This window comes from Pantherophis guttatus, chromosome 7, assembly GCF_059756535.1.
Source record: "Pantherophis guttatus breed Tessera chromosome 7, ASM5975653v1, whole genome shotgun sequence".
NCBI lineage: Eukaryota > Metazoa > Chordata > Lepidosauria > Squamata > Colubridae > Pantherophis > Pantherophis guttatus.
The window spans coordinates 23,777,713-23,802,915 of NC_142069.1; the positions used below are offsets into that span (position 1 = coordinate 23,777,713).

At 37.3% G+C, this 25,203-nt stretch overlaps 1 protein-coding gene across 13 annotated transcripts in view; it reads left to right on the forward strand.

Annotated features, from left to right (window-relative positions):
* PARPBP (PARP1 binding protein) overlaps nucleotides 1-25,203 on the forward strand; it is a 36,031-nt gene that overhangs the window by 3,232 nt on the left and 7,596 nt on the right. For 10 of the 13 annotated variants that reach the window (XM_034403818.2, XM_034403821.2, XM_034403824.2 and 7 more), the window contains 7 exons: nucleotides 677-830; nucleotides 4,813-5,037; nucleotides 6,988-7,098; nucleotides 7,968-8,138; nucleotides 10,733-10,887; nucleotides 23,991-24,174; nucleotides 24,959-25,128. In XM_034403818.2, coding sequence (XP_034259709.2) covers nucleotides 681-830; nucleotides 4,813-5,037; nucleotides 6,988-7,098; nucleotides 7,968-8,138; nucleotides 10,733-10,887; nucleotides 23,991-24,174; nucleotides 24,959-25,128 — 1,166 coding nt within the window. In that variant the 5' untranslated portion in view covers nucleotides 677-680. The remainder of the gene's footprint in view (nucleotides 1-676; nucleotides 831-4,812; nucleotides 5,038-6,987; nucleotides 7,099-7,967; nucleotides 8,139-10,732; nucleotides 10,888-23,990; nucleotides 24,175-24,958; nucleotides 25,129-25,203) is intronic. The other 3 variants (XM_034403827.2, XM_087873784.1, XM_087873785.1) reach the window with 1 other exon arrangement.

A 25,203-nucleotide genomic window follows, 5' to 3' on the forward strand; every position in this document is an offset into this window, starting at 1 on the left:
ATGCTTTTATGAAATAAGCTATCTGAAATTCTTCTGACTCTTGCAGTACGGTATATAAGTAGAAACAAATTAAACACTTAAGACTTTAAAAGTGAGCCCTATTCAAATAATTAATTTAGATAATAAAATAAGTTTGTCAGGGAAGAATTTGTTTATAATTTTTTGAATTCCTATGCTGATTCTATTTATCATATGTCAAGTATAAACTATTTTCCCCTGCGCTGTCTTATCATTAAGCTTCCTGTTCTCAGTTACATTGTTTTCTGCTTATGATTCATTTTCTAAATGTTAAACATAGTGATGACTGACTAATGGTTATTTTAGCTACAGTTGATGGGAATTATAGGCCAAGTATATGAAGAGACCCAAGTGGGAGATCCTACTTTATCATCTTTAATATATAACTTCAAAGCCAGTTTTTCAAAAATCTTGAACTGCAGTGCCCAGATTGGAATCTATCTTGTACTTAAGTGTAATACTGTTGTTTCCTAGGATGTCCTTTGAGTTACCTTGATAACCAATTTTAGGTTGTTTTTAGTTTTGCTTCCTATCCAATTTTGTATTTTGAAATTTTGCATTTTCTTCCATTGCTGCTATCTTCTTTTTAGAAGCCACTGTAAATTCTTAATATTTGCAAGTTGTCCTGTACGATTTAACATATTTTTTTATTATTTAGGATAATGACTCCTCTTCAGCAAACCATTTGGAATATGATTAAATGTTTCCGAAGAAATTGGCGCTTATTTTCAGATTCAGAAAGGACTACAGTGTGTGGGGCAGATTGTATGCTGATGGCTTTGCACTTATCTGTTGCTGAAATTAATAAGAAGGTTAATATATATTGATTTCAGGGACTTTTTAAAATAGGTCAATGGGTCCATAAATCATCCAAACATGGGTCTCTAGTCTAAGACGGTAATAATAAAATTGTTGTATTGTTGCACCCAAACATGTTTGAAGGGTATCTTAATAATATTTTGTTCATTATTCTGATGTTTGGGAATAGAAAAGTATTTTACCTCTGAAAAACTACTAAAGGATTCATCAAAATCTTGTTCTTTTCTTTGATTAGCTGTCTCATAAAGAGTTAATTTAATATCTTAGCTTATGCATCACTTAGGCTTCAAACAAACCCTAGTTCCTAAATTTGCTATAAGTTCTTTGTTTAAATAAGAATAAGAGAATGTGAGTATGCACGCTCAAACCTCACAAGTGTCTGAATGAAGAACATGTTTTCTGTTACATAGAGAGACGGTGTTATATGGTAGTTAAGATGTACAGTATGTCTGGGAGACCCAAAGTCAGTAGGGGAAACTCAGTAGGTTTTAGGTTGGTCGTTCACTTTCAGTCCAAGTAGGAATGTTTTAGTAGTTGCATTCCAATTATGAAATACCTTCCCAAGGGAAACACAATTAACCTCCAGGTTTTAGATAGAAATATGACGGTCATAGCATTGGAGGCAACCAGTGCACAAAAACTAGAATACTTTTTAAATTGCTCCCAGTAACTTGCTTGGTTTTTAAAACTTTTTTTGGATGGCTTAATCATTATATGGTGATCTGCACTGTGAAAGGAAAAGGGATATATTAAACAATTGTTATTAACACTGGAATCGTTTTTTCTTTAATCTCTCTTCAACTGCATGCAGTTGAAAGATGAAGTATCTCATCAAACATTTCCAAGAAAACTTACTTTTTCTGGCGAGATCAACCACAGAAATTTTATGCTCAAAGGAATTTATGCTCTAAAATTGTAAGCAGAGGAAAAATAAGGGAAATGTAGGAAGTAAATCATTTTCAGCTTTATCTGTAATTCCAAATGCAACTTAAATATCTTTGTTATGCCTTTTTCCAACATAATGTATATAAAATAATGTATGTTTTAAACTGAAAAGCTAGACTTGTTAATCTGATATAATATAAAACCAAGTATAAATATTACTTTTACCTCACAAAATATGATATGACTATGATAGGAGTTAACCACGTGCAGTTATAGAAATGTTCAGCTATCTTTAGCTTATTTTATCTGTTAAGGAATAACATAAACACTCTGGGTTATGGGTGTCCAACATTTTAGCTTTCTTGGGGTTCATTGAGTGAAGAGGAATTGTCTTGGGCCCTGTATAACATATATAATATAGCAAAAGTATCTAAATCATATCATAATGTTAAAAAGTTTATGATATTGTGGAGCCACATTTCTAGCTTTCGCGGGCCACGTACAGCCCACAGATTGTGGGCTGGACATGCCTGCTCTAAGTGATGCACAAAATATATATAAAATGTTCAGTGAAAGTCCCAAATAAAGAATCCAAATAAAGAAAATGACCTGGTAACTTACTTAAAAAAGAATTTTAAAAAATATACGATTTATAGAACTGCACATCTCGCAGAAGTGTTCAAAAATTAAAACCACCATAACAATATAAATGCATAAAGTCTTTGTTAAAAAATAATCCCCAGAAAAAAACTACATCATAAAAACACTTCACATAACTGCTGACCCAAATGCTTGAGGGAAAATCTAGGTCTTGTTAGCCTTGTGAAAGGCTAACAAGATTGATGCCATCCGTTTTTCTGGGGAGGTCCTGTTCCATTGGACAGATATAGCTGCAGAGAACTCTAGCTTTTACAACTGTAAAAAGGCACCTGCATTGAAAATGTCAATTAAAGAATACTAATATAGAAAATACATTCAGATTCTGCAAATGTTAAAAGGACTGGGAAGAAAAGCTGTAAAAGAAGCATTTAATCATTTTTCCATAGTTATATCTTTAAAAGGCATTCATCAGTGTCATGCAAAAAAAATATTACTTTTATGGAAAAACTCATTTTTAAACTTTGATACAAAAATATGATTACTACAAAATAATGTCGGAACTGCAAAGCTTTAAGAATTGTAGATTTTTCTTCATTTTACCCTTGTGAAATACAATATTCTTGTTGTCTATCACAGACTTAAGCTGTTGAACTTTATGAACTTCCTTTATGAATTAGCCAGCTGGCATTTGGTCCTAGCAAAACATTTTCTGAGTTCTACCACAAACTCTTACAGTCCTTTCTATGAATAATATGCTGTCATGGTGGGCACCTGATCATGAAAACTGATATTTGGACAGCATTTTTATTTGGATTTAAATTGTTTTTATAATACCAGTATAAACAAAGTTAAGCCCTGAAAATTCCTCATCTTGTGAGAAAAGATTTTGACTGAATTATATTGGAACTTAACTAGCTGTTGCATTTTGAAGAACTGGTTTCAGAAACATTAATGAAAAAATACATTCCACTATCTTTAAACTGCAATCTTATACCATATGGAACAAATCATTTTAATATCCAAAAACTTAACAATAAATCAGACTAACTTACATTTAGGTTGCTTTTATTTTAATGGGGAAAGTACAACTTTAGAGCAAAACTTGAAACAAGTTGAATGTTTTGTTGGACAAAAATTCCTCCAAGTGCTGTTGGGCTAAAGAGAAACTTAGTTATTGTTTGATAATACAGATAATACAGTATAAGCTCACAGTAACTTTCAAAGCTAGTATTACTGTTCCTAGTAAACGTCATTGTTATTCAATTAGTACACCGTATAAATGTAATTCAACAACCAGTATAGTGTAAAAACATTTGATCCTTTCATATGCCACATTTCCTTTCTATCTATTCCTTCAGAAAATATATTCATGCTTTACCTTTCTCACAACAACCATGGCTTAGTTGCCTGACTATTCAATTATTTACCCTTAGTTCAGAGGTGAAATGTTCCCGGTTCGGACCGGATCGCCTGATCCGGTAGCGATGGAGGCGGGTGGTTTGGAGAACTGGTAGCAAAAATCCCTGCCTCCCCCCCATGCCCAGCTGAGCCGCACAATCATCAGAGGCTTTTTTTTTTTTACTTTTAAAAGCATTTTTTCTACAACCTCTTCGGGAAAAAATGCTTTTAAAAGTTAAAAAAAAAAAAGCCTCTGATGATCTCATGGCTCAGCTGGGATCGTCAAAGGCTTTTAAAAGAAAAAAAATCCTTTTTTTCTTTTAAATGCCTCTGACAATCCAAGCTGAGTTTTCTAAAAAGCCTCTGCCAATCAGACAATTCAGCTTGGATTGTCAGAGCCTTTTGAAAGCATTTTTTTACAACCTCTTCGCTGAAGAGGTTGTAGAAAAAATGGTTTTAAAAGTAATTTAAAAAAATTGGCCACGCCTACCCAGTCACATTACCCCCCCCCCCAATGCCATGCCCACAGAACCGGTAGTAACAAATTTTAGATTTCCCCACTGCCTTAGTTGCTTGGTGGAAAACCACAACTTTTCTTTCATGAGAAGATGGGCAAAGCCCAGGCTACCCACTTACCAAAGCAACAGGAATAACAAATGGCAACCATTATCTTCTCTGCTATTTTGCTCCCTTGTTTTCTATTTCCTGCATATTTTATTCACAGACAGTGCATGTGAAACTTTGCATTGATTAAATGTATCCAATCAAACAGATGCAATATGCAGTAGATGCAGGAATCATGAATTATCACAAATATCACAAGAATAAAGCAAAAGATAGAAAAAAATTATACACGTGAAGGTGTACCTGGGTGGCTTGGTTCAATGTCATTGCTAGCTGACCTCACAATGAAGAACACTTTTATAAACGTCATAAAATGATAAGAATGTAATCAGTTATAGTTAAATTTTCCTGATACAATAGCTCTGTCATTTCAACCCAGTTAAATTTGTAAAACATTTTTATATCTTGACTGATGTTGCTGTAAGCAGCAGTACACAGTTATTCTGAATAACTCTTCTTTTTTTATAGCTTTGTGGCGAGTTTCAAGCATCTCTTAGTGAAGTGATACTATCTTGGAATTACTTTGTTCCTGACAAGTTAGGTATATTACCTGAAAATGCAAAAGCTCCTGAAAATTATGCAGACATCAGAAATACCTATGCTAGCTTTTTAAAGCACTGCAATATGATGGATCTTGTAGATATATATATAAAATGTGAGACACTAGGACTGCAAATTGAACCTATACCCTCTGTAAGTATGTGCCATTATTGATTTGAATGTACAGGTATCAAATAAAAATTGTTTCCCTAATATAAATCAGGGAAATTTTATAGCTTTTAGTAAAGAAATATTTTCAACAAACCATGGTCAAAGCAGTAATGTCTAACTTATTAGGTATGGGTTAATAGGAATTTTTGTAAAGTGCAGTAGTATCTTTTGTGATTTTATTTAAAAGACTGATAGGATGGCACACCTTTTTATGGTATGGCAAAAATAAGATGCACAGCTATTTTCAAAGGCATTATGTAAGAAATGGAAAGTGAGAGAAAAATATTATTTGAAAATACCAACATGGTTATCAACAATGGAAGCCTTAATACATCCAAATATTATTAATATGGGAAATATTGTTAGATATAAAGATATATTATCAGAAAAGGAGGAATTGAAAACGAAACAAGAAATAGAAGAACAAGGGATTAAAATGGACTGGTATACACAATTGCAAATACAAACAAGATATGAAAAAGATGCTAAACTATATGGTTTGTATTTGGAGATGATAGAACTGGATGAGATACTCACAGGAAAAGATGAGAGAATGATTAAAAAACTATAACTATTTACTTATATTAAGTTAGAAGAAGAACAGGTAAAAGAAACAATGATAGCCTGGGCTAAAAATTTTGGATATACAATTGAGTTAGATAAATGGCAGCAATTATGGGAAAGAAACTATAAATTAACAATGTCCACAGCATATAAGGAGAATCAGTATAAAATGTTTTATAGATGGCACATGGCACCAGAAAAATTGGCAAAAATGTTTAAAGATAAATGAGCTAAATGTTGGAATGCTATCGATAGATACCAGGACCATTTTATTATATGTGGTGGATGTGTCCGGAAGTGAGAAACTATTGGGTAAAAATTCAAACATGGTTAGAGGAAATGATACCACAACATATTGATTTAAAACCTGAACTGTTCCTATTGGGTATCTTACCGGAGAAATATAGTAAAGAAAATATATATCTGATTATACACGTAATAACTGAAGCGAGGATTGTATTTGCACAAAATTGGAAAGCAGAAAAATTCCCTATAGAGGGAGAAATAATTAAGAAAATATTGGAATGTGCAGAAATGAATAGATTAACATTGGCAATTAAAGGAAAGGAAGAATCGGAGCATTACAGGATATGGGGGCAATTCTATCAATGGATAGAGATGAGATATAATAAAAATTAATATAAATGCAAGAAATTAGGAAAAAATGTAATAAAGTAAAATGTAAAAGTAAGATAGAAATGTAGTAAGAAAATGATGGTAAAGGAGGAATATGATGACACAAAAATATGTACTCAGATGACGCTGAATAATTAATGATGTTTGTTTAAACATACATATATACATATACATATAGATACATATAGATACATATAGATACATATATATATATATAAGACTGATAGGAAATGTAGCCAGAACAAAGATATTTAAAAGATGCTAAATTATCTGCACAATGATCTTGAAATTGCAAAACCACAGATTATGTGATTTAAATCATTCTCTGCATTTTTGTAGTATTACTAATGCTGATGCCTTAACTAAACAAAAGATTTATTTATCAATATTTATTATTTATTTAATATATGTTTGAACATCCACAGAGTAATATATAAATGTTACAATTTTTCTTCTTAAATTCTGTTACTTTATCTTGATGTAGGAGGAAAGGCAAAGTCTATTCTAGTCTTACCCATATTGGGTTCATTGGTTCTGCTATGTAGATTTCAAGAACCTTCTCAAAGCACAGTGTATTCCTTTCTCATTTTATATGTATAAATGGACAACATTTTAAAAAAACATTCACTTATCACTATTTTAAAAATGTGAAAGTGAAGTTTTCTAACTTGCTTCCCTTTAAAAAGTGACTATCCAGCTACTTATAATTCTGAAATCTCTTCTTTGCCAAAGGTACAATTGTTAGAATTTGTTGCTGGAACAGCAGATTTAACAACCGAGAACAATTCTTCTAATTCCGCAGTTTCCACACCAAAGAGAAAAATAAACCACGATAAGGAAGAGGTAAGACTTGTGTCTTCTATTTTATTTCCTAAGTGCTATAAAATTTCTTATGAAAGATAATTATATTATACTGGTCTATGACCATAATAAATATTTCATTTGCTAATTATTATGCTAGCTATTTTTCCCATTTTAATGGTTAGTGTCAAAGCCCTATTCTTTTGACTTGTTGAACTCACAAGTCTTGTTTGGGGTCCTGCTTTAAACTCTGTTTTACATGGTTTTTAAAAGTCTGTTCAGAAATAAAATGGAGTGTTTTCAGAACATCTACTGGCATTTGAATCAGTAACAATTTAGCAATGAAATAGTATCCATTATCAATTGATCCATACAAATATTCTAAATGCCAGATTGATAAAGGTAAAAAAAAATTATACGAATAATATAAAATTGTGGTCAGTGCATGCTTATTCATGCTAATTCTTACCTAAAAACTTGGCTGTGAAGCCTTGTGGGGGAATGGGAGACACAAGGCCCACACAACTGTGGGGCTGGCTGGCCCCATGAGACCCACCCTGCCTATATTATCAACTGCTAATCCCCCATTTTGGAATTCTTCTATAAAAATTTTATAATGTTTTATAATTTTAAAGTTTTTAACCTTAATCTTAAATTATTCTGATTTTAATGTTTAATTTTACTGATTATATTGTGCTCTGCCCAGAGAGCTTCTCCAAGGAAGATGGGCAGTTAACAAATTTGAAATATAAACAAATATATAAATACATTTTTTTTCAAAATAGTGTGAGTAATTTGAAAAATATATGGATCACATTTTATTTTATTAAGAAAGTTTCCTAATACATTGCTACATATTTTTTTTTGAAGCAATCTAGAAGAAAAACGATAGGATTGTGTTTTAATTATAGCTGCCATTGATGGTGAAGAAAACTTTGTTTGCATATTTAACTTTACTGGTTAATTCCAAAAACGATTTGGCTTTTGCTCACATTTTAAACATTCCTGATAGAGGTCTTGGAAGAGAGGCTTTTACTGACCTAAAGCATGCTGCCCAGAAGAAACAAATGTCTATATTTCCGGTATGTATGAGAGGTTGCTTTGCTTTGGGATGACATTGAAGAGATGTAACAAAATAGTCTTAGATAGTTGATTCCTCCACTCAAAAGTTAACTTGGGATTCTTTTTCTACATTAAGCAAATGTACAGAGAGTATTATTTTAGGCAGATATAAAGATTAGTTTAGTAGACGATAGTATTATTCATAGTATTATTTCTATCAATATTTACATTGCCAACAAAATATTATTGATGATAGTATGAAGAAAATACTATTACTATAAATAATAGTAATACTTTACTTGAAATAAAAACGTATAACAAAAAATTAATTAACAAAATTATGTAATTATATATAATAACTATAATTTACTATGTAATTAATTCAATCCTTGAGCTTCTAATTAAATCCAATCCATTTAATAGCTTACTGGGTCATCTTATTTGTGGAACACAGAGTTTTTAAAAAAATAGATATGTTTATACTGTGCAAGTGTTCTGTCCCTTCAAATATGTGTTGATTGCTGGCAATGCCTGGACAAGTTCCTGCATTTTTCTTGGCATGAATTTTGGAAATGGTTGGCCATTGCCTGCTTCCTAGGAGAAAAAGTGAATGGCCCAGCTGGTTTGGTCCTAAGGCAGGACTACAAATCAGGGGTGAAATCTACTTACCTTCCTTACGGGAGCGGAAGTGCATGCGCAGACCCTCTGCACATGTGCAAAACCTTCTGCGCATGCGCAGAAGGTAAAAAACACATTATTTCCTGGCTAAAACCAGGAAGTAACGACACCTGGATGGGTGGGCGGAGCCTCGCCCTGCCATCGCTACCGGTTCTCCGAACCACTTGCCACAATCGCTACCAGATCACCCGAACCAGGAGCATTCACCCCTGCTACAAATAATTCATTCCCCCATTTTTGGCCTGATGCCTTTAAACCACGACACCAAACAGCTCTCTCGATTTTCTTTAAAGTGACGTGAAATTACCGTGTTTGCTGCATTCAAGACTAAATGAACCAAAGCTATAAATGAGACATATTTTAGGGATATAATTCAATATTGCATTGAGATACCTAATTATAACATTTCTTTCTTAAATTATATTAACATATGTAGTGGTTTGAAGCTACTATATCTGTAACCAAATAGAAATAAAATAATCTGAGTTAAAGAATCTTCAAATTTCTTCTCTCGACAGTGTAAGAAATTTAATGTCTAATCCTTTTTAAATATTCCTTTGAGGTCTCCAATAAAAATGTAATAATGTTTTCCAATGAATTAATTTCATTTTTAAATGACAGGAACTATGCTATATATTTTAACATGTGGACCCATTATTCCTTCAAAGATGGATATTGCAATTCTTCATTTCACAATTCAAATATATAACTCATACTAACTTTCATTTTAGTAGCTTATAAAATTGTACTGCTGGTTTCCAATTTGGTGGCTGCATCTCTTGAAGAAGCTAAGATGCAGGCATCTTGGTGACTGCTAAACAACAAAGCCTTGTTCTTTAATTAATATGTGTTTTTGTTATTCATTTGGCCAAGTATATATTAGAGGTAAGTATTGACTTAAAGCATTGTTTCTCAAGAACTTTAAAGCAACCATTAGAAATCAGCTGATTTAAAATAGTAATTCCTTGCCCACCCCAGACATTCCAAAAGAAATCTTTCCTGCTATTTTTTGAATTTAATTGTACCCCAGCTTCAATTTCTCATGTGATTTCGGGATCAAAATATAACTATCAGTTAATAACCAAATATGCTTACAAGTTTTCAATATGAGCTGAAATGCCATGCTTTTCACCATTATTTTAAAATAATATAAGGTTACAGTCTAAAATAACATAATTAGTGGTTATTTTTGAGTTGTATATGATTGTGCTGTTTGGCTGTAATACAGAGCATCCTCTATTCAAGCCACATTTTGTAGAATGTTTTATTTTCCAACAGTAATTTCTATTGTACAGTAGGCCCTTTTTGAAATCTGGAGATTTCTGAACAATTTGATACAATGCGTATGGGCGCTGCTATTGAAAGAAGAAAAAAATTGGCTATGTGTGCTGGGATACACTAGAACTCTCTGGATTGTTTTAATTGTAAAAGAAACAAGGCTAAAAAGTACTCATTCCCAGAGCCTGATATTCAACAGTCTTGTGGGTAGTCCCAACTGGAGACTTATACATGCTGAGATTTGCCATGTGAAAGGAAATGTCTTCCATATGCACTGGTTTTTCCCAGCAGGTTACAGGGGGAAAAAAACGGGTCAGAAAATGCTGGTGTTCATATCATCCTGGTCTACTGCTTTTAATATAGTCTTAGAAACATTGATCTTTGCTCATTGTTGTCAGAGCCACAGGAAAATCCAGAAGCAAAACTAGAACATCGTACTGAAATCTTAAAGAACCTAAAAACAAAAGAGGGCATAAATTAGATATATTATGATTGCATACAGAATATAGAAAACATGATTTCAATTTCCAACATACAATGAACACATTTTTATTAAGTAAAAGTTTTTATGCCTTTTTGTAAAGAATTTCTTTAAAAAAAACTATTCTTTTTTCTTATCATTTTACACACTGCAACTAAATTATGTGTTTCTTGTTAGATGGCAACTTCATTTATACGTGCCATAGAACTTGGAGGAAAAGGATATGCTCCTTTACCTACTGATCCTTTAAGAACTTATGTGAAGGGGCTTTCTCAGTTTATTCACTTTACTGATAAATTAGAAGAAATTATTGGTGAAGATCTGGATCCAAGGTAATTCTTTTCTCATGCATAGACTTACCTATTATTTTTTTAAAAACTTAAAATGTATCTTTATTCATTAGCTTTTGAAAAACCAAGTAAATCTGATTCTTAATTACAATAGTTATCAAACTGGGTAAATCTCATAATATGATGTCCTTTTTAATGCAATTGAAATAATTCACCTGGAAAACAGCACTTTAATTATTACTTTTTTATTTCTATCAAGCTTTCATTGTTTCAGTCTCTTTCAACTATTTTTGTTTTTCTTTCCTATAATTTATTATTGTTCTTATTAAAATTGTCTGCGTAAGCAGAGAGTACAGTAGCTATTATTGCAACAGCTACAAACTTAATGTTATCCCTACATGTAGTTATTGATTTGACATACAGTAGTCTATCATCAGATGGTTTTATAGTTAATATTCCATGTTGGGATTAATAATTTATAGATTGGAATATTTGGAATGTTAAAAAATAAAGACTAATAAAGCACAGTTAAAAAGATAAAAGTGGTAATGTCGCAGTAGAAAGCCGATTAAGTGAAGTTCTGAAAAATTGCTGAACAAGAATTAATTCCTTGAGGGAAAAGTTTAGTAGAGTAAGTGGTAATATTGTTAGTAGAAAGAAGTTAGGCAAAATAGATGATCCTTGTGCAGGAAGTAAGAACAGATAAATGGAAAATTTAAAAAAAGGAGATTTTGCGATTGGTTAAAAGTGATGCTTCTAATATTATAGATACAAGAGCCAATGTAAGAAAAAAGGTGGTAATAACTGGAAAAACTGTTACTGTAACCTAATCTTGTAGCATCTGCTCACTTCATACAGTAAGATCTAGTGAGGTGCAGTTACTCCAGAATATACATTAAAATTGTATGCTGATGATATCATACTCAAAATTACTCAGTCCAGAGGATCTTTAACATTGTTGGGAAGTTATACAGCATATGGCAAAATGGTTCACCCTTAGGTTGTGGAAAAACCCATGCCTTGGTATGGAATTTGACAGGATGAAAAGCAATGTTCCTATCAAAGAACGGGCTTTAACTTTCCTGCTAAAAAGATAAAATATTTTGGATTTTTTTTTTAAAAAAATGTATTTAAGATTAATTATTTACAAAGTTGGAAAAATATATCAACAGATATTTCTAGATGAGAAAAGTTAAATCTATCATGGTTAAGAATAATCACAGCTGTCAAAATGAATTTCTCACCACGACTAAACTTCTCTTTTTCAAACGATTCCCATATTTATTGAAGATAAGCTATTACTTGGCCGAGACAAGCAGTAAATTACTCTTCCAGTCTTCAAGAGGCTGTTCGTATCATATGTATCTAGACCCACAAATTAGAAGTTATGCAAGACTAAGTAAACTACTGAATGCCTGGGATATACAGGAGAATAATAAATCTGGGCTTTTCCCCTCCTGCTGTGTTCTAAATGTTTGCTTTTATGAAGACAAAGCTTCTAATAAATTTACTCAGTGGAGAAATAGTTTGTATGAATTTCAAGATTTTATTAAGAATAGGACAAAGATAAAAGCTCTCAAGTCTCTTAGGATGCAGCATTCTGCCACATTTAATTGGTTTCAGTGCCTTCAAATAAGCAGTGTGACAGTAAAGAGAAAGCTTATTGAGAAGTTTGTCCAACTTTACAGCCTAATAACTCGTATTATTAACTTATGCTAAGCATTATAAGAGAGCCGTGGTAGTGCAGTGGTTAGAGTGCAGTACTGCAGGCTACTTCTGCTAACTGCTGGCTGCCAGCTGTTCGGCAGTTCAAATCTCACCAGGATCAAGGTTGACTCAGCCTTCCATCCTTCCGAGGTCGGTAAAATGAGGACCCAGCTTATTGAGGGCAATATGCTGACTGTAAAGCGCTTAGAGAGGGATGTAAAGCACTGTGAAGTGGTATATAAGTCTAAGTGCTATTGCTATTATGTATAAATTATTAGTGAGTCAGTTATACTTGATGTGACAGTACAAATTTTAATGGAAGAACAGTATAAAATTTACTTTGAACATAATAATCAGAAATGGTATTAGATGCTTGACTGTTAGTGTATCATTCTGATTTTGATTGCTAAAATGAGTATTTTCCTTAAAAAATTACTGGAAATTTAGCAAGCAGAGAGAATCCTTCTTTCATATGTTATGACAATACAGTAAAACCCTGAAACATTGGAAAATGATACACTCTAGAATGGAACAAATTTTGAAAACTGCAACCAGAGGTATCTTTATTAAATGCTACCGATTTAGACACCCCTTCAAAATGTACTGCACTGGCATTGTATTTGTTACTACCTGCAAGGACTCTATATGCCTTTTATTGGAAAAATACCTTTGATTCCATCTTTTGAAGAATGGTTAATTAAACTATGGGATTATATCTAAAATATCTAAAATCTAAGATATCTAAAATAACTATGCAAAATCAAATTTGGGTCAGTCACTGGGACCAGACATTTACTCTTCCAAGCTTTTGGACCCATGAAGAAGAAGAAGAGAAAGAGGAGGAGGAGGAGGAGGAGGAGGAGGAGGAGACAAGCGAGATGTCAGACAAAGAGACCCGAACTCATTGGTAGCGTCACATTGCTATGAACAAGGACACACATTTAATTTTGCAGCAACTAAGATCATTGGCCATGCAGGCATAAAGATAGCCAGGGAAATGATTGAAGCCTGGAAAATGGGCCTCTTGTCAGTTAACAGGAGTGCTGAATTGCCACCAGCATATCAAATACTTAGGAGCTGAGGATTTGGCAACACAAAGAAATAACAGCCAATCACCAGCCATCAACACACCAATCAGCCAATAGGAAGGCACCACAGAACAGTCCAAAGCACATATTCCAGTAGAGAAATTCCCTGAAGATGCACTCCAAAAAGCTTGGAAGAGTAAATCTCTGGTCCTAGTGACGGACCCAAATTCAATTTCGTATTGTTATCCCGGAACACGTATATTTGCCTTTTTTACTTATAAAATGTTTTTTAAAAAGTAAATTTGTCACAGAATTTAATGGAATTCTTTGGCATCTAAAATTTTGATTTCTAAAGCTCGTAATTTTATATTGTGTAATTTATAGTATTGCAACAGTGTATTATAGTATTTACTATTTACAGTTTTTTTGTAGTTTCAACAAAGTTAACTGTTTTTTAATTTAAAGTTCAAAAGAGATACGTGGGTTTAGAGTGAAAATGGACTATGCTTCATAATGTTATCATTTGAACAACATTTGAGTAGTCATATATATAGCCCTCTTGAATTATAGAAAGGACAAAGTGAGGTAAGAGGAATAGCAAAGCTACTTCTTCCCCATTCAGCAACAGTAATCATAGTGTAGTACAGAAGCAACTGTTTCCCTTGCTATCCACTTAGTGAGTGATTACTACTTGGCAGGAAAAAGGTTGTGGGGATCTTCATAAGTCAGAAGCCTACAAATAGGCAAGCCAGACACCTGCAGTTTATAGGATTGTAGTTTACTGGTTTTTTTTAAAAAAATCATTTTTGAACTATCTTGTAAGATTGTTCATATTTCCAGATGGAAAAAAATCTTTTGCCAGGAACTTTTGGCGCAGGTAGAACTTGAATCCAGGTTGAATTTGAATCCAAATTGTGTCTACTGAATTATCCTTTAATTTCTTTCAAGGAAATAAAGCAACGATAGATTGTAATTCTAAAAACATTCTTTTCATGGATGCACAGTTCTTTTGTGGAGGCTTGGGGTCATGTAGGAGTCACACAGAATATACCTGACATGTGAATCAGAAGAACGGTAGATGGGAGGGGCAGATATGGCGGGAGCAGGGGACCATATCATGTGTTGGGGGCTCGCACTCGCTGTTTGAGAGCAATTGCGTGCCCCGGTCCCCATGGCTCCTCTCGGAGACTAGGTGGCTTAGACACTCAGGATCTGGGCCTTCGGCTGATGTTATACAATGCCAGGTCCGTGGTTAATAAGGCCCCCCTCATTCACGATCTTATACAAGAGGGAGGAGCGGACCTGGCGGGTATTACGGAGACCTGGTTGGGCCCGGAGGGCGGCGTCCCTCTGGTTGAAATGTGCCCACCAGGCTTCAGAGCATTCCATCAGCCGAGGGCCCAGGGGAGGGGCGGGGGGGTGGCGGTTATTATTAACGAGGATCTGGATCCGAGGGAGACCACTGTGCCTCAGATAGCCGGATGTGAGTCCCTCCTTGTGAGGTGGGGCCGTGGGGTTCAGATGGGCTTGTTGCTTACGTACCTGGCTCCCTGCCGTGTGGCAACAGCCCTACCTGAGCTACTCGACGTGATAGCCACGGTGGCAGTAGATACACCCAGGCTTTTAGTCATGGGTGATTTCAACTTGCCATCCGTCGGTGAAACGTCTGAGGTGGCTCGGGAGTTCATGGCTTCCATGACGGCCATGGACCTGACCCAGTTAGTTCATGGCCCTACTCACAGGGGAGGTCACACTCTGGATTTGATTTTTGTCTCTGGCCAGTGGTTGAGTGGTCTTGTTATAGGGGATATAGACATGGAACCCTTGTCATGGACTGACCACTCACTCCTTCGCCTAGATCTTCGAACCGCGACCCCTCGCCGCAGGGAGGCGGACCCAACTAGATGGATCCGCCCCAGGCGCCTGATGGATCCTGATAGGTTCCAGACGGAGCTTGGGCCATTTCCTGAGGATTTAGCACATGACTCGGCCGAGGACCTGGTAGCCGCCTGGGATCGGGCGGCTGGTGGGGCCTTGGACCGAGTTGTGCCTTTGCGGCCTCTGACCCGATGCCGATCCCGGGCGGCTCCTTGGTTTACTGAGGAGCTGAGGGAAATGAAGCGCCGGAAAAGACGCCTGGAGAGCGGTTGGAGGGCCAGTCTCGCTGAATCTGATCGAACACTGGTAAGGTCGCATATTAAGGCCTACCTAGTGGCGATAAAGACGGCAAAGTCTAACTACTTTTCCGCCTCTATTGCGTCATCAGGGAATCGTCCGGCCGCCCTGTTTAGGGTGACCCGCGCCCTGCTCCATCTGGGAGTGCGGGAGGATCCCTTAGAAGGCAGGGCGGAGGATTTCGGACAATACCTGTATGACAAAATCGCTCAGATCCGGGGGGATTTGGACTCTGACTGGGTAGATCAGGGCAGGGTGACGAGGAACAGTCTTGAGTATGTTATCTGGGAGGAGTTTGATGCTATGACTCCCGATGATGTGGACAGGATTTTGGGGAGACTTAGTGCGGCCACATGTTTACTGAACCCGTGTCCCTCCTGGTTGGTACTGGCTTCCCGGGAGGTTACACGAGGCTGGCTCCAGGGCGTCATTAATGCTTCGTTGAGTGAGGGTCACTTCCCCGCTGCCCTGAAAGAGGCGGTGGTGAGGCCTCTCCTCAAGAAGCCGTCCCTGGACCCAGCAATATTGGCTAACTATCGTCCTGTCTCCAACCTTCGCTTCATTGCGAAGGTTGTTGAGAGTGTGGTCGCGCAACAGTTTCCACAATTCCTGGAGGAAACATCCTATCTAGATCCGTTCCAGTCGGGTTTCAGGTCTGGGCACAGCACGGAAACGGCATTGGTCGCGTTGGTGGATGATCTCTGGAGGGCTCGGGACAGGGGTTATTCCTCTGTTCTGGTCCTATTAGATCTCTCAGCGGCTTTTGATACCATCGACCATGGTATCATGCTGCACCGGCTGGAAGAGTTGGGGGTGGGAGGCACTGTGTTGCGGTGGTTCTCCTCCTTTCTCTCCGACCGGTCGCAGTTTGTGTTGGCAGGGGGGCAGAGGTCGACCTCGAGGCCTCTCATTTGTGGAGTGCCGCAGGGATCGGTCCTCTCGCCCCTTCTGTTCAACATTTATGTGAAGCCGCTGGGCGAGATCATCCGTGGCTTTGGGGTGAGATACCACCAGTACGCTGATGACACCCAGCTGTACATTTCCACCCCAGGCCACCCCAACGATGCCCTTGAAGTGATGTCCCAGTGCCTGGAGGCTGTGCGGATCTGGATGGGGAGGAACAGGCTCAGGCTCAACCCTTCCAAGACTGAGTGGCTGTGGCTCCCGGCATCCCGATATAGTCAGTTGACTCCATCACTGACTATTGGGGGCGAGTCTTTGGCCGCCCACTGAAAGGGCTCGCAATCTGGGAGTCCTCCTGGATAGGCAGCTGTCTTTGGAGGAACATCTGACGGCTGTTACCAGGGGGACCTTTTATCAGGTTTGCCTGATTCGCCAGTTGCGGCCCTTTCTTGATCGGAATTCCTTGTGCACAGTCACTCACGCCCTCGTCACCTCTCGCCTTGACTACTGCAACGCTCTCTACATGGGGCTCCCCTTGAAGAGCACCCGGAGGCTCCAGCTGGTCCAGAATGCAGCAGCGCGGGTAGTGATGGGAGCAACATGGCGCTCCCATGTAACACCGCTCCTGCGCGAGCTGCACTGGCTCCCGGTGGTCTTCCGGGTGCGCTTCAAGGTGTTGGTTATCACCTTTAAAGCGCTCCATGGCATAGGGCCTAGTTATCTCCGAGACCGCCTGCTGCTACCGATGACCTCCCATCGACCCATGCGCTCCCACAGAGAGGGCCTCCTCAGGGTGCCATCAGCCAAACAATGTAGGCTGGTGGCCCCCAGGGGGAGGGCCTTCTCTGTGGGGGCTTCCACCCTCTGGAATCAGTTGCCCCCGGAGATAAGAAGAATCCAGGACCTCAATGCCTTCCGTCGTTCCCTGAAAACCCATCTTTTTCAACAAGCCGGGTTGGCCTAAGAAGAAATTTTTAAAATTTTTAAATTCTTTTAATTAGTCTGTGATTCTTAACTTTCGGGCCAAAATTTATATATATTTTTAAATGTTTTAATATTTGTATTCTATGTTTTTTATTTTGGCTGTACACCGCCCTGAGTGCTTAGGGAGAAGGGCGGTATATAAATTGGAAATTAAATTAAATTAAATTAAATTAAACAAGAGGAACAGGGAGAGATGGTTCAAGGAAAAAGTAGGCCAAAAAAACACAGTATAACCCTTACTTACTTTTTTGTATTGCTTGAAAACAGCCTTTCACACCTTTTCTGCTCTTTCCATTATTTCTCAAAGTTTTGCAGCAGTTAAGAAGAGGGATTGGTACCCACAAAAAGTGGCTGGAAAGAAGGGTACATGTTCAGAGCCCTGGATTTTTTTCTTACTTGTCTCAAATAAAAATCTAACAGTACCACATTACATGCTTTTAATTGCAATACAACTACCATATTTGTGAGACCGCCTTCTGCCGCCGATAGCCTCCCACCGACCAGTACGCTCCCACAGAGAGGGACTCCTCAGGGTGCCGTCAGCAAGGCAATGTCGGCTGGCGACCCCCAGGGGGAGGGCCTTCTCTGTGGCAGAACCTGCCCTCTGGAACGATTTGCCCCCGGAGATACGAAGGATACCAGTTCTCCGGGCCTTTCGCTGTGCCCTAAAAACTTTTCTTTTCCATCAAGCAGGGCTGGCGTGAACCCCCCCTCCTCTTTTTAGCTCTTTTTAGCTTTTTAAGTGTAAATTGGGTTTTAATTGGATTGTTTTAAATTGTGGGCCAAGGCTGTATAATTCTTTTAATTGATTTTAAATTTTGTATTGGTATGTTTTTTATCCTTGGTTGTGCACCGCCCTGAGTCCAGTAGGAGAAGGGTGGTATATAACTTGAATAAATAATAATAATAATAATAAAATATTCAAATTGAAATATGAATGAAGTATTTGTTTGTATTGTCTTTGGACAGTTTTCCTGAATGAGATGACTTAGTAGTCATAAGACCATATGGCCACTTGAGTTGTACAAATAAAGTGAGATCAAGTGAGGTACTAATACCACGCCTTAGTAAGACCACACCTAGAGTACTGCATCCAGTTTTGGTCACCACATTATCAAAAAGATGTTGAGACTCTAGAAAAAGTGCAGAGAAGAGCAACCAGGATGATTAGGGGACTGGAGACTAAAACATATGAAGAACAGTTACAGGAACTGGGCATGGCTAGTCTAGTGAAGAGAAGGACCAGGGGAGACATGATAGCAGTCTTCCAATATTTGAGAGGCTGCCACAGAGAGGGAGGGGTCAAACTATTTTCTAAAGCACCTGTAGGCCAAACAAGGAATAATGGATGGAAACTGAACAAGGAGAGATTTAACCTGGAAATAAGGAGAATTTTTCTAACAGTGAGAACAATCAACCAGTGGAACAGCTTGCCTTTGGAGGTTGTGGGAGCTTCATCACTTGAGACTTTCAAGAAGAGATTGGACTGCCATTTGTCAGAAATGGTGTAGGGTCTCCTGCTTGGGCGGGGGATTGGACTAGATGACCTACAAGATCCCTTCCAACTCTGTTAATCTGTAATCTGTAAAGGGATATAAATCTACATAATATTTAAAAGGCAATTGAATTCATTAAGGATCTATGAAATTTTCCTGGGGAAAGTGTTCATGCTAAAGAAAATCTGACATATGAAAATTTATTACTTTTCACTCAAATACATAAATAAAATGTGTATGTTAGAGGCAAATAAGTATTTGTATTCTTCAAAGATTGGTTTATTTTGGTGATACCTGTGTCTTCTACAAGGCCATTATAGATTTTCTCAGGAATCCCTGTTTGTTTTAACTTTTGACTACCATGTTTCCCCGAAAATACGACATGTCCTGAAAATAAGCCCAAGCCTGATTTTTGGAGTGGGCGTAAATATACGTCCTCCTCCAAAAATAAGCCCTAGTGAAGGGTTGGACATGGGCAGCACAGAAGGCAGCCCTTCCCTTCCCCGGTCAGCTAATGGCAGCTGGGCTCCTTAATGGCAACCTGTGGATCAGCTGAGCTGATTGGGAGCTGCCCCAGCGTTCTTGGCGCTCATCCACCTCCCGTCCCCCTTACCTGAAAACTCCCACTCTGCTCACAAGAAAGCAGCCACCTGGCACCTCTTGCCACTTGTTGCCCACCCAGCGGATACCCCCCCTCCGGCCAGGCAGAGTGCCACTCACCGACCGAGTGGTATCCCAGGATCATGTGGGTGAATCTGGTGAGCACCAGGTCCTTGAGTCCACGCCGCCGCCATCCCAGCACTGAGGCTGGCTTCCTCTGCAGCTTCCAAACCCCGGCTGGAAGTGGAGAAGAGGCTGGTCGGGCCAGCCGCCTGTTGCCGAGTCTTCCAGGAGCCAGGGCAACGGCATAGACCTGGAACCATAGAGCGGACCAGGTCCATGCAGCTGCCCCGGCTCCCGAAGACTCGGCAGCATGCGACTGTCCCGACCGGGCTCTTCTCCGCTTCCAGAGGCTTCGGGGAATCACGGTACAATAAACATACAATTGTCAATTTTAATTCAATGAAGAAAAAAGAACATTGTATAGACTTGGTACAAGCAAGGGCAAAAAAGTAAAAATGACTCCAAACATTAAACTGTTTTGTTTGTTTAAGGAATTTTGTCACACCTCTATTAAATAATGTATTCCTAGTACAAGCTTTAAAACAGCTGATCTCTGAAAGTTGTCCTATGATGAGGATGAAGGAGCTTTAGTTTTTTTTTTTTTTGCATCCAGCAATTGAAAAACTGATCTGACTTTCAGAGGTGCTGCTTTCCCAGGAAGGAATAAGTCTTTTTTTAAACTTCCTTCCCTCCTTTTCCCCTCTCTTTTGAATTGAGTGGTGAAATGCCACACTTAGTTATTTCCTGCTTTGATGGATAATAGCTACACAGGCTGGAACTCTGAACAACTGGATTGAATTGCTCCTATATATCATTCCCATCCAAGGTTGGATCAGAAACATAAATACCATTTTGGAGCATTTTCCTCTGATATTTGCATTTTAAAATGGTACAGATGAGAGGAAGAACTGAAAAAAATACCAAATGTTAACTCCTTGGAATCTTTTTTTTTTTTTCCAGATTAAATCATTCATGTAATGTACAGGCAGCACATTTAATACACTGGGTAAAGTATTTCAACACTTAATAAAAGCAGTCTCCAGCCACGGTATAATGCATACTTACTTGGGAGCAAATCCTGTTGAGCTTGGTAGGATTTAACAATCATAGGTAGTTCTGTATTAGAAGGATTGCCTGTTAACAGCATACCTTAATGCAAAATGAAGTAAGACATGGCATGATGTCCTAAACTAATCCCTCACATAGTAGATCAGCACTTTATTTTGGCTTCTTCATATAAAAAATGAATGAAGTTTTCCTTTCTTTGGTCCAGCTAAAGTTATGTATATCTGATGGGGAATGGGAACTTTTTTCTTGGAAATGAAAACTGTGGGAAGAAAGATTAAATAAGAATTGAGACATTAACTGCTCACAGCAGGCATATTCGTTCAAGGCAAGGATGTCAAATCTTGGCTTTACTGGATTATGTGGTGCAAAAACATAGTTAATTGTTAAAGCGTACTCAGTAAAAGACTTCTACTTTGACTGTTAGGGTTCCTCATCCTTTTTGGGCTTGGTTGTCATAATTTGGAATCCGGAGAACACATAGTAGGTGACCTTGCAAAATGTCAGTTGGTCGGCTTTTCCATATACAAAACAACAACCCTAAAGAACACAATGACTTAACAAAGGACAGATGAACCAGCATGCTGTCTAGATCTATTCCTGCTGGATGGTTCCTACCCAGGTGTCAGTTCCTTTTGCAGAATTAGAATTTAGCTCCCTATTTTTAAAATAGGAATATTTTAAAATAAAAAGTCAGATGGGTCAAAAAGCTGGCAGATGCCAAGAGTGATGTCCATATGCTTACTGATGTTGCTGGTACTGGGTGTACATAAAAGGCAGATTTTTTTAAAATCTAAAATTTTTATAACCATCTTATTTTTTGGAATATCAAATATAAGAATTGGAAGGCAAATTTGGATATCCAACCTCTTTTCCAATGTAGGAATCCACTACTACAGCATCTCCATGGTTTTAGCTAGACATCCTCTATTAAAACACTCTAAAATACTCTCTTGAAATCTCTTTCCAATTCCTCTGCTCTGTAAGGGAGCAGGTGGAGAGGAAAAAAAAGCAAGAGATTTTTGTAGTCAATCTCTCATTTGCCTAGCCCTTTTTCACCTCTGGTACAATCACATTGCTCTCTATGTTAGAAGAACAAACAGCTCACTCTTTTGAAACCCTTTTCTCTCCAATATCTGCTCTGTAATGAGGGGGGAAAAAACACCATATGTCAGACACTGAAAGGTGAGTACTGATTGTACTGACGATTATATGACTGATGGATGCTGTGAAGGCCATAAATAGGTTTAAATATGCTGTAGATTTTTTTTTCAGAACTATCATAAATTTGAATGGTGCTGACAAATAGTCAAAAATACCTGTGTACTTTTGTTGATGCAGTCTACAAATGGGTTGGTTGGTTAGCTGGTTTCAGCTACATCACATTGTGATATATTCACTTGTGGTTATGATTCACCAGATACTCAGATCTTTTGGGCACATATTGCTGTCCAATATGGTCCCTCTTATCTATACTCTTACTTATGCTGTAAACTACCCATAGTCATTGGATATGAGATGGGCAACAAATAAACTTCATAAATAAAATACTCATGTTATTGAATTTTTTCTACCATATTGTAGGACTTTGCATTTGTCATTCTTGAAATTTATTTTGCTAATTGTTGCCCATTTTACTAGCTTTTAGGTCCTCCTGATTCTTGTTATAGTCTCTGTGGAGTTTGCTATCCCCCATGTTTGGGACATCTGCAAATTTGATAATCATATTTTCTGTGATTGCCAAGAGAAGTATTTAGTTTAGCTTTTGACTTACCTAGAGAAGTATACCCATGATAAAGTGATAAGCAGCCATTCGAAATTACTGATGCCCCTCTTGAAAAAGTTGGTAATGAATTTGTTCTGGGGAGGAAATTCCGTTTTCATCATCAGTTTGTTGAACTAGACTTTATTCTTTATTCCTAAGGACTTCATAGTCATACTTATAAAACTGTATAAAATTTATGGAGAGACCAAGTACACTACCTTATCCTCTTTACACAATAAACAGTGAAACGAGAATGAGGTCATAGAGATCTTGGAACAGTGGGCACAGATTTGGTACAGTTCAAGAAAGTCTGAAAACCAGGTCTGTAACAAGTCTCACTTGAAACAGGCAAGATAAATATTATAAGATGCTTCCACGTATCCTGAGAAAAATCTATAGTTAGTTATCTCCAAAGAACTACCATAGGATTCAGAAAATGGGGCAATTTTATATCTTATGTTCAATTTTTTTCACCATATAAAAAGGCACAAATGGGATAAAATACTAACATTTTGGAAAGCTTCTCCCTTTATACTTATTTGAATCAGACTTAGACTAATGGAAGGAAGTCTTCCAGTATGTGGAAATAAGCTTTCAGAGTACATATCTAGTTTCTAATATGTTAGCCAAAAGCCTGTCACCTTTAACAAATGGGAGAGGAGTTGGCTTTTTTTTTTCATTCAGTATATGTACTATCTAATTTCAAAGAAATATATTGAAAGGAGATGAAATCTCTTCGCCTTTAATTACTCCAACTTAAAGTCAAATATGCTATTTATGTAACTTCAACTGGATTTCTGTTTTCTGATAGTATGCACTAGAATGTTGGAAACTTACGTATCTCTAGGAGGGTGCATTTGATGTTATGAAAGTAATTAGTTTGAAAACTTTGTCTTTCCAGGTGCTTGAAATTCTGCCTAAAATGCTGTTTATCAGTCTTTATGAAAACAGTATTCATAAGTTAATATGCTCCTAAGTAGATGGGAAACAAATAGGTATGTAGCAAGGCAGAGGATTTCAAAATCTTAGTGGTTAAGGAGGATTTGGATAATGTGAGCTAATCTATGATAATGTAATTAAAACCTCTAACAGGCTATTTTCCTTGCTACTTAAACAATGCGTCAACAAGGTATGAGTCTATTGTCCTTACTTCTTCCTTCTGTAATCTCCCAATTCATAATACCAAATTATTTCATTAAAAGGCAAGATCTCACTGCAAGATGCTGTGCAATTTAACAGATCAAAGCTGTTTGCTGAGCAATTTTGATTAACTGTGAATATTCTCTGTTTTCAAATTACTAAATATCTTAAGATAGTGCCAAAATGAATATGGAAATGACCTCTAGGTCTGTTTTTCAGCCATGCAGGGGGCCGAATCCTATCAACAATCAAGATGCAGTTGATAAAAGGCCTAAACAGCGGGGATCCTTTCTGTCAAGCAGCAGAGGAAGTTGTACAAGATTTGGATTTGAGGATTAAAAGTATTATCAGTTTTCAGCATGAGGCTGTGGCAGCCAGCGCTACTGGAATCAGTCCAGCCCGAGTAAGGGGCCTCCTTTTGTTCTTCTAAACTGCTTGATATAACAGAGATTTTTTTTCTAAATGCCCTGATTATTTCTTGTACATTAGTTGAAGGAAATAGTTGCTTTGAACGACCTTGGAAATGGTAATATGTTTTAAAAACATTCTTATTTTAAATGGGCAAATATTTTCTACAAGAAGAAAAAGCTTTCTCCTCTAATATAGTGCTGATAATTAGTTTAATCTTTAGGAAGTTCTTTTGCTCCCCACCCTCCCTTCCAAGTATATTTTGGCAGTGGTTATTTTTATTTTGACTTCCCTATCTTGTGTTAAGTGATTTATCTGCTGATTTCTTCTTGACAGGCTTGGCTAACTTCCTAGGGAAAATGTTATTGCCTTGCTTGAATCTCATGTCAGTTTTTTGCCTCTTTGCTTGTACAAACACCAGCCTGTGCACCTTACTGTTTCTTGTACTCTGTTTGTATGCACCTTGCTTTGAGTATACAGAGCCAGTTGATTAATGGAGATTTCTATCATGAGGAAGTTTTATTTGATGAATCCGCATTAGATAGTTTTCTACAGAAATGTGCCTACTATTAAAAAAAACAACCCAAAATAGATATGAATAATATTTCGGATATTTCAATTCAGGGTTTAAGATAAAAATTATATCGTGTGACTGTGATTACAAAGCTTGGATTGGAAGTAATTAATATGAATTCTGTGATCAAACTCCTTCAGTGTGGTCTAATGTAGCTAATAAACTTATCATATAGTACAGCTAATAAAGTTATTTTAATTTTTAGCCAAAACAACATTGTATAAACCATGACACTGTTTACTGTGGCAGAGATACTGTGAAGTCCTTATTGGCTGTTTTAGATGAAGCAGCTAGTCATCCTCCTTTCAGCAACAAAGCTCTCTTGTTATTTGGATGTGAAGAATTTGGATTTCCTTCTACCATGTTATTGTTCAAGTAAGTTGTCAAGTGATGTGGAGGCAGAGTCAATCTTTGTTTTGTGAAGAAAACTATTTTCTTTTGCAGAAAATA